The following is a 10,514-nucleotide window of genomic DNA, read 5'->3' on the forward strand; positions in this document are numbered from 1 at the left end:
CACATTACCCTCTTTTGAATAAGTGAGTGAGTGAGTATTGTTTTACATCTCTTTTAGCAATATTCCAGCAATATCACAGCAGGCTTCACTCATTGTACCCATGTGGGGAATCGAACCCGGGTCTTCAGCGCAACAAGCGAACGCTTTAACCACTACCCCCACCGCCTCTCTTAAATAAGCTGTATCTACCCTAAATAATTACAAAATGGACCTGAAAGGTATGTAGAGCTAAGCAATACCAAAATATGATTGGTACAAGAGATAGTTGAAATCTTTTGAAAAATAAGCATGGTTTCTATTCATGTATGCAATGAATTGACACAACCACCTGGATCTGAAAATCTTGATTGACAAACTAATTTCTTATCAAAACATCCCTTTCACTGTTGCAGTGTCAGATCAGGATATCAGAGACAGCAATTAACATTGTCAGTTTGTGCATCATCTAACTCGTAACAAATCCACTGAAAACAGCGGAACTTGTAAAAATACTGCAATTCAAGTTTGACTTTAAACACATGATCAAAACTCAAATGTGACATCACTGTCTGTTAATATGGAATTAAACTGAGTAAATTTATTGCATGTCGATTTTCAGAGTGACTCACCTTGAGTGGCAATTTCAGCTCGGTGTCATCCAAAAATAAAATCCTACAGCAATTTTTGTCGCCAGCATCTTTGGTAAATCCACCGTTTTTGTCCTTGTCACCCCGAAGAAACCTAGGCAACAGGCGCGACAGTCTGAAGTTTGACATGGTTCGAGGAAAACAAATCTCACAAAGCAAATCAAAATCCGCGCCACAGCTAATGATACTCTAAAGTTTTTCGCTGTTCTGGCGAATCACACGTCACTCCCATTGTGTGACAGTCACCAAACGTCAGAATTTTGTCAGTTTAATCCATTCTATCTCATGGTAAAGCCTATACTTCAAGTTTCGATCGTTTTCTCTCTCAGCCGACTTGACTGCCGATCACAACAAATTCTCGCATCATGCCTCTTCGCGCACCTTGGGCAACTTGTAACTCGTATACTACTTCCCTCACGCCTTTCCTTCTATGTCTGACATATATGCCTGAATGTTATGATACTGAAGCGAACACATACTGTTATGGGTCACACATTCAAAATAAAACCAAATACAGTTCAGGCTAAAGTGAAAATTAACAAAGAAAAACATTAAGGAAACTTACGTTCGACTTATATAGTTTATTTCGTACGCACGTATAGAGGTACACAGTCATTAGTCTCACTTGGAGAAAATAAGTCTTAGGTCAGATTTCCAAGTGTATCAAGTTACAATTTTTTAAATCTGCAAGTGGTTCTTTTAAAATATTAACATGGCGCCCGCGTTAAAGTAGAACATGAACTTTACAGAATTCATAGTTACACGTCCTTAGGGGGTCACACAAGAAGCTTCCCACAACAGAGGAGACATCTGCTGTACAGTAACATAACACAGAAACAACACCAAGGGTTCAATAAGCTTTAATCTTTACGTCAACAGATAATAATAAAAAATCTCCCCAAACGTCAACTGCATCTGTAAACTATCGAGTCTGAACCAAACGATCCAGGAATTGACAACATGAATATCGAACTACGCAAAATGGATTTAATGATCTGCATCAAATATGTCAGACATCCCGACCACCAGGTCCCGGCCACCTCGTACAACAAGAATGGTTTCTCAAAACCAATTCTAAACCAGATCTTCATGGGTAGTCACATGTGTTTGTTGTACCTAACAGTCATTTAGTCAGGGTTAATAACGACATCTGCGATTTTAGAGGTTACAATATTTTAATTTTGAAATATCCCACTTTGATAAAGTCGGAGTTTAAAAAAATGCTATTTACCATAAAAGTGTCGAGAACAACGGATGCATCCTCACATCCACGAGTGTCATACAAAACTCTAACATTACAACTTGATCAAAACCACAACAAACCATATATACAGTATACGCTAGTCACAGTCCATGAACCATATTATTTTCCCTACTGCCTAGCCCTCCCTGCAGAGCCCTAAATGAAGCAAGTCTAGATGTCCCCAGGTTCAGGTTCTGAATCTCTGGTCTCCCTGGGGCTCCTTTTCAGTTTTAATGGGCTTGTGTGTTACTATCAAAATTATCTATATAATATATTCAGAGACTAAGCGTTAGTGCCAGTGTGTGAGTGAGTGAGTTTAGTTTTACGCAGCTTTTATCAATATTCAAGGAATATCACGGCGGGGGACACCAGAGTCAGTGCCACTGTGGAGATCTTGGGTGAAAGACGTCCTGTACCTCACAGTACGTTTTAGTGTGGGAGATGAGCGAAATGGGCAGAGACCTGTGAGGAATGGACGAGTGGGGGGCAGTGTACCCCACCCCACAATAGTGAACAAGGGGTGCGGCCACGTATCAGAAGGTCCGTGGATCGAATACCATCATGGTATTCGGAACGTGTATTACTGTTACACGTTCTCATGCTGCTTTCATCGATTCACTATTTAGGCCGTTAGATTCTACTTGATTAGCGACACCGGCATAAAACAGTTGCTCACTGTCTAGGATCAGTCACACAAACGTGTATCTGAAACAGACTTTCATCCTGTCAAATGAACACCACATTTCAATGAACACCACATTATATACACAAATATACGTTCAGTAAACATATTATCTATGAATCATGTACACGTGCAAGCTGAGACGTCGACATATTGGTGATAACTGTCTGAAGTATTTACAACTCACCCGTGAAGGTCCGGGTTAGAATTGATCTTCAGTAACCCATGCTTGTCGTAAGAGGCGACTAACGGGATCGGGTGGTCAGACTCGCTGACTTGGTTGACACATGTCATCGGTTCCCAACTGCGGAGATTGATGCCCATGCTGTTGATAACTGGATTGTCTGGTCCAGACTCTATTATTTGCAGACCGCCGCCATATAGCTGGAATATTGCTGAGTGCGGCGTAAAACTAAACTCACTCACTATTCCCAACTCTATATAAACGCGTGCGTACTACAGCCCATGGAATAACAATTTTTGTGTCCCGAAAAGAACAAACGGACCAAGCAGTGGAGGTACATGTATATATTTTATAGTACTGTTAACATAGGTTTGTATCATGCATGCATAATCAAAGAGCTTCAAAACTTGATATCTTCATTTGATCTTTACACTCCAGTAGACATAGAGTCCTTGCAGGATGAGGGTAGCGTGAGTGATTTGCAGTGTAAAGAAACGTCATATCAATTCTTGCTATATATTTTTCTAGGATCTATTCGCAGAAAAAGGCAAAGCTTATGGCCCTCTGATTTGTGGTCGGTTTTAAACTGAACATCCATATAAGGTTCAAATAAATCAAATTAAGATTGTTAGTAGTTGTGTGGGAGAAAGTATATTTCACTGCGAATGCGTAAACATAAACTTCCGGCATTGCAACTTCCTTTTCCTGTCCAAGAAATCAACATGGTAGGATGGTGTCTTCGCTATGCCAAATCTAATCCACTATCATCTATCATCTTGTTGTTTTATTTCGTTTATGACAATAATTTTGTATTAAGCTATGATCCTTCTTTCGTACTGACATAACATTTCACACCAGTGATGTTTTGATGCGTTTTATCTCAAGTGTGTATGTAAGTCTGATCTTGGTTGATGTGACTGTTTATGCAGACGGACGAACAATCTGCAGCCGATTTGGCTGAGAAGAAGAAGAGAAGGACCTTCCGTAAATACACCTACAGAGGCGTAGACTTGGACCAGCTTCTGGACATGACTAGGTTGGTTTTCTGATGTTTTTAAATAATTACCATGAAGATTTGAAAGAAGCATTCGTGTTTCGTTGCATAGAAGTTGTGCAATGTTACCAATATTTTGTCGAGTTTCGAGTTGAAGCACAATAAGAATGGGTTAATGTTTATGCGTCTGTATTTTATCTTTATGCTAGGCAGTATGTCATGGTGTTATTCATTTCTTTAACTTTGTGATGTACACCCTGAGTTAAGCAGATACACTTGTTCACCTTGTCTACACAAGTTATCCACAGAAGATACTCGAGTAACAAATGTAAATACAATTTTTAATTTTGTCAAGCTATATGGACATTTGCAGCACATTAACATTGTCAGGTTTATGTACATGATTGATTTCTACTTGTTTTGTAAATTTCTGATACAATAATACAACTGTAATCGGAGCACTTTACTTACACCAGTACCATTGTTTTAGCTAATTCCGGTTGTTGTATATAGAGAGTCTAACCCTAGCTCTAACCCTAACATTAAGCTTCCTTCTGATCATGCGCAGAAAATATGTTAAGTGGTACCGGTATAAGTAAATCTACCCCCATAATCTAATACAAAGCATAGAAACTCCAGTTGTCCGTTGTTGTGCAATAACTTTATCGTACACATTGTATGTCATTTGAACTTTAGTTCCTTGATCATTTCCCACAGTACCGGCATGATGACAGCTGGTTTGACTTAGTGCAGGTGTTTAGCAGGAAATTGCAGTGTTGCCTTTCACTCACCAGTTTGACTTTTTTTTAAAGCAAATCAGAACAATTTTGCAGACAATATAGCAAAACAACATACAGGGCTTGATGTAGCTTTATTTCCGCATTAGTAATGTAACCATCATATGAAATATCATTATTACACTCGCAGAGATCAGAGAATTTTTACTTATTTTTATCACAACTGTTTCCATATGAACTTGCAGCTGATAGAAGTTAAATCAAGTATTGAAAGTTGAGTCCCACTAAATAATTTTTTTCTTCACAAACATTTGCACAGTTATGTTTCGATCCAGTGCTGATGGTAGTGATATGCAAATCACTGATTTAGAAATTGATTACTGCTTTGATTACTGCAACATGTAAAATCAGCTTCAACCAGATAGACCCGCTCTTTGTAGCATGAGCAACAATCCATTCTTTGGACAGTAGCAGTAAAGACATTGAATAAGCCAATTCACTCCTAGCATACCATCACGTTTAATTTTTTTTTTTTTCATATTTGTCATTTTCAAGTCTTTAAGAAACAGGATATTTGGGACATTTTATTAACACATTTGTACTAAGATGTTTATGAAGTATCTAACAAAATTTATTATACTGAGATCATCTTTTCCAGTGAGCAGCTGATGGAGTTGTTCCCATGCCGTGCTCGTCGCCGATTCAGCAGAGGCCTGAAGCGCAAGAGGCTGGGACTGATCAAGAAACTGAGGAAGGCTAAGAAAGAAGCAGGACCTCTTGAAAAACCCGAGGCAAGTATACGCACAATGCACTGAGTTTCATTGGGTGGTTTTATTGCATTTTGTTTTAATTTTTCTCAGGACTCTCATTAAGTCCCCATGGCAGTGATGGGAAAAGGTTGTAAAATAATTGGATCTTTCCACAAGATCAATCATTGAAATTTAGGTTAGCATCATTTAGCTGTTTAACAAGGTTATGATCCAAACTTTTGAGCTTGAAGGAAGGGGGCAGAATTATTTTTGTTCAGTGATAGGGTGAAAGATGTGATCATTTGCATCTTCCGGTCAATGTATATTTCATTTCTTCAAAACACCATTATTCCTTTAGGAAGACAGAAACTTGTTCCCCTTGAATGTTTGGCATGTTGGTTTTACTGCAGATACTTATTTGTCGTTGAACACACTCTGCAGTATTCCAGCAATATGACATCGGTCTGTGAATAATCAAAGCTGGACCAGACAATCCAGTGATCAACTGTATAAGAATCAAATATGCAATTGGGATACAATATTGTGTGAATCAAGTCTGAGCGAGCCTGACCACCCAATCCCGTTTGTCTCTTTTACGACAAGCATGGATTGCTGAATACCAATTCTATCACTGATATCCACTGGTCACGTCCCTGTAAATTGCACAAATTTGTGAACCCCATGCCCATGCATAGTCTGTTTTGAATTAGTACCCAGCAACCTGCTCGTTGTGTACAGAAACTTCATTAACTATAGGTCAGGTGGTTGGCTTAAATGATGTAATTGATACTGTGTCAGCATGCTCTATTGTGGTTCTGTTATCATCGTTAGTAGTAGTAGTAGTATTTATAACAATTAGCCACGCAAGTATCTGCTTAAGCACCATTTATTCTTTCCTTGGCCAGTGGATCTGTATGTGTTCTAGTTACCACATTCAACTCCTTGGTGTGTTGACTAACCCAAGCTCCTAAGAGGCTGCTTTGTTTTAACACCATGCTTCACATATAGGGCACCCATTGCCATTTTGGTGAAGAGGCACATATCAGATAGCTTCATGCTCAGGGTGACTCAACACATTTTGACATACGTCAGATGCAGGGGCGGATACAGGATTTTCGTTTGGGGGAGGGGTGCACCCCAATCCTCGGAACCCTGGGCATAAAACATGTAGTACATTTGGAACACTCTTTGGGAGGGATGCACCCCCCCTCTGGATCCGCGCATGAGATGTGTTTGTGTCTGCAACAAAAAAAATTCATCAGTGGGATGTATGGGTTCATTTTTGTGCACAAAGTGCATGTACTGTACCCATTATTGGTCCATAGGCTGAAAAACAAACCCGCCATAAGCAAGATACAATCTTTGGAGCAGGTGCTTGACTGACTGTTTGAACGCCCTGTCCAATATAAGGGGGATCATGTGGTCAGCTTAGCTGACTTGCTTCATGCATGTCATTGTATTCCAATAGCGTTGATTAATTTTCATTACATGAATGACCGTTTTTGCCCGGTCGGAATTGACCATTTACAAATTTCAAATAAACAACTTTCTGTTTTTATGTAGGTGGTGAAGACCCATCTGAGAGACATGATCATTGTCCCTGAGATGATTGGCAGCATTGTGGGAGTGTACCAAGGCAAGACCTTCAACCAGGTGGAAATCAAGGTAAGCTGGTCCTCGTCAACCTGGGCCCTGTTCCACAAAGCCATCGTAGCACTATGACAGTTGTAACTCCCATACTTTAACAAAGACTTACGACAGTCTTAACGCTACAGTCACTTTGAGGAACGAAGCCCAGGGCTGTACAGTTGTGGACTGTACAGTTATGGTTCATGTGAAAGCATTTGAAATCAAGGTTTAGTCCTTTGATCCTTTTATTCCACCCTGATTTGGAAAATGCAGGGGTACAACAATCTTGGGTGTTTCTGGAGAACTAAACTGTTTAATGTTTCTTGTTTATCCAGCGACAGTGAACTGAAAATGGGTTCCTAGTTGCCAAACTCTGCATGGTGCCGTATCTCATTTCCTGTTTACTCTTTTATGTTTTGTAACAATCCTCCTTGGTAACTGCTTTAACTTGCATCTTGATTCGGGACAAATCCTTAATCTGAACAATCCTTTTATAACCAGTTGCATGTAGATAAACCAACCCAGAGACCATGACACAAACTACTGAACATCCTTAAATGTTTGTTAATGGCGCCACATTAAAGAAGGAAACTTAAGATTGTGTAAATTAGATGGCAGAACTTTGCAGGATGCTTTACTGGAGTACATTTAATTTCAGCCGGAGATGATTGGTCACTATCTAGGAGAGTTCAGCATCACATACAAGCCTGTGAAGCACGGTCGGCCTGGTATTGGTGCCACCCACTCCTCTCGTTTCATCCCTCTCAAGTAGGGAGCCATGTATACTCAATAAAGCTGCTACAACAAAGCTGGACATGTTTTTTATTTGTTTAAGAAAGATGAAATTGTTGAGAAAGTCAGGGAATTTTGATGTTCATAAAGTTGACACTCAAAGAAGGGCTGGCTAAAAAAAGATAAGTAATTGGATATATGCTTGATTATCGATATGAAAGTTGTGTCGATATTGTCATACATAGGGGTTAGCATAGTGGTTAAAGCGTTCGCTCATGCAGAAGACCCAGGTTTGATTATCCACAGGGTACAATGTGTGAAGCCCATTTGTGTTGTCTCCAACTGTGATATTGCTGGAACACTTCTTAAAAAAACAGCGTAAAACTATACTCACTCATTGTGGTGCTTTAACTATTGTGGCGAAATTCAGTTATAATTTACAAAACACAAAATAAGGTCGTATCTGTAGGCTGCTTCCTAATTATGTTTAGGAGGCTGTTTTGTTAGTAATGCATACATAAATACTAGACCAGTGATCTGAAATATGTTGAAATACATTTTAGGCATTTTTGGTATGTAACTTATCCGATATTAGTCGATGAGCAATATTTACTTATCAATCTCTATAATTGAAATCATTATGCAGCCCAAACTCAAGGTTGAAGAACAAGAAGGGAGCAGCCGAGTGATTGTTGTTCACTGCTGCATTCAGTGATCTGTAATAATAGTCTGGACAACAGTCCAGGGATTGACGGGAATATGGAATTTCTCGATGTTCTTATGACCACATGCATCAAGTTGCCAAGACACCACCCATTCCCTCTTACAATAAAGCATCAGATGTCTTTTTGAGTGATCCATGGGTACAGTGAAGTGTTGCAGTGAAAGGAGCTGATTGTTATTTTGTTTTAAACCAACTGACCAGTTTAAAGACTCCAGTGGCAGTGACACCAAAAACCATTGTACAGGGCTGATCAACATCGTTCCAGAAGACATCAGTCCAGGATTTGTTGTCTGTCTCACAATTACATTCCCTTGCTCCTTGGCATGTTCACCAGAAGGCAGCTGTGATCCAGTCACAGGTTGATTACATGAATTCAATTCATAAAGATTTTACTATTGTAAAGAAACTAATATGTGCATGGGATCATTTGGAACAAGTGGCCACTTTTCTGCAAAATAATTATTCTCGAAAAAAATTTCAACTTGCTGCACTACTCAAAAACCAAGATCGTGATGGTAAACTACTAAAGGGCAATAACTCTGTTGTTATTCAAATTTGACCTGTAATGTCCACGCTGCAGTCGTTGTACTGGATGGAGGACGTCAATCCCTGTCTTTGCTGCAATCTCACGTTTGTTCATTCTGTTCTGATTATGATCTGTCACAACTCCAAAATCTGCACTGGAGTGGAGACGAATGCTGGAGTTCTGGTGAGAGTACATTGTCATGTGTTTGAACAGCCTCCACTTTGTAGAGTTGGATAATGTCAGGAAATGATCGTAACACAAGTGATTCAAATAATGAAGACCTTTCAGTTGAAAATGTGTCCACTCTTTTGCACAGTGCACTATTTTCAAATATATGAGAGACGGGTTTTTACTCTGAACAATATTAGTTCTGGATGGTGGATTTTTAACTTGATCCGCACATGTTCATTAAGGATGGAGCCCAAACCATAATCTACCTCTGTGTGTTGCAGGAATGAAAAACAACAACATTATTGAGTCCGCCCAGAGAGCGGAAGGTTGCGGGTTCGATCCCTGGTCGCGTCATACCAAAAGACATTAAAATATGGCTCTGCATTAATGGTTACTGGTCGGACAGTACTCAGACAGTATATTCATGCTTAACTGCAGCATGGTATCTCGGTGAGCAAGCACTATAAAACCAGCTTAAGTCTGGGCTAGTACATGCAGCCACACATGCACATCGTCATATGAGCAAAATATTCTTAAGTACGATGTTAAACCCCATTTCACCTCAACATTTATTGTGATTTTGTATTTGATTTAAGTCACAATTCCGCAATATTCTGTCTGTCAGGAAAATATGGATGTAATGACCGACATCCCATGCTGCTGGGTTAGGCTGACATTGAAAAAACCCCAACTTGACTACCTTGTGTCAGACTACCATGGACTGGTGACTTATTTTAGCTCTGGATCTTCCATACAAAAATGATAGATCTTGTAGTTTCACAATTGTTGATAATGTAAATATTTAGGATGAACAGTAAGGATGTCACGATACATAAGTTTCATGAATCGATACATATCACGATACCTATTTTCGCGGCATTGCATAAATTCAGTTACATTTTGAACATTAATATTTCATATTTTATAATTGTCCAAACAAACCTGTTATTAAAAGGGGATCTGACAAATAATGACATTCAGTTGCATGTAAGTATCGATGACTCATAGCCATATGATCAGTACTTACTGTTGGAAGGAGACGTCAATGATACCTCGTTCCATGGATTGTTGTTTAACACTAAGTGTGAGTCTTGCTCCGTCGAGGACCTTACTGCAGTGCTTATTATGGACATGAACTACCCAAACAGATGCTATGTTACACTTTCACTGCATTCAAACATTCTGTCATCTTGTCTAAAATGTTTTCAAATACTTCCATGATAAAGGAAGTAATGACTTGCATCATTCAATAAAGTGTTCAAGATTCACTGTACATCAAAGTACCAGCGTGCAAAGGCAAATGGCTTGTCAAGGTCTTTGTGAAAAGTGGTATAACTGCCCTTGAACATGTTAATGGTCAACAACAAGTGAAGGTCTTTGTCAACACTCAAAAACTTCAATATACATTACATATATCAACATACGTGTCTTCTGTCGTAAATTCATCAACAGACAATGCCCAAAGTCATTTGGAACATGTATGCTCAGCTTAATACAAAATATGCTCTGAAAACTTT

At 39.2% G+C, this 10,514-nt stretch overlaps 2 protein-coding genes across 3 annotated transcripts in view; one reads left to right on the forward strand and one right to left on the reverse strand.

Annotated features, from left to right (window-relative positions):
* LOC124271558 (band 4.1-like protein 4A) overlaps positions 1-1,029 on the reverse strand; it is a 112,933-nt gene extending 111,904 nt beyond the window's left edge. For both annotated transcript variants that reach the window (XM_046706696.1, XM_046706697.1), the window contains exon 1: positions 609-1,029. In XM_046706696.1, coding sequence (XP_046562652.1) covers positions 609-755 — 147 coding nt within the window. In that variant the 5' untranslated portion in view covers positions 756-1,029. The remainder of the gene's footprint in view (positions 1-608) is intronic.
* Positions 1,030-3,344: 2,315 nt separating this feature from the next.
* Positions 3,345-7,652, forward strand: LOC124271559 (40S ribosomal protein S15-like). Its single transcript, XM_046706698.1, has 5 exons — positions 3,345-3,460; positions 3,665-3,771; positions 5,125-5,257; positions 6,779-6,880; positions 7,503-7,652. The coding sequence occupies exons 1-5, from the start codon at positions 3,401-3,403 to the stop codon at positions 7,614-7,616; spliced, it is 516 nt and encodes a 171-aa protein (XP_046562654.1). The 5' UTR covers positions 3,345-3,400; the 3' UTR covers positions 7,617-7,652.
* Positions 7,653-10,514: the final 2,862 nt, after the last annotated feature.

The sequence above is a fragment of the Haliotis rubra genome, unplaced genomic scaffold, assembly GCF_003918875.1.
Source record: "Haliotis rubra isolate DU_JTF1 unplaced genomic scaffold, ASM391887v1 Scf161, whole genome shotgun sequence".
Classification (NCBI taxonomy): domain Eukaryota; kingdom Metazoa; phylum Mollusca; class Gastropoda; order Lepetellida; family Haliotidae; genus Haliotis; species Haliotis rubra.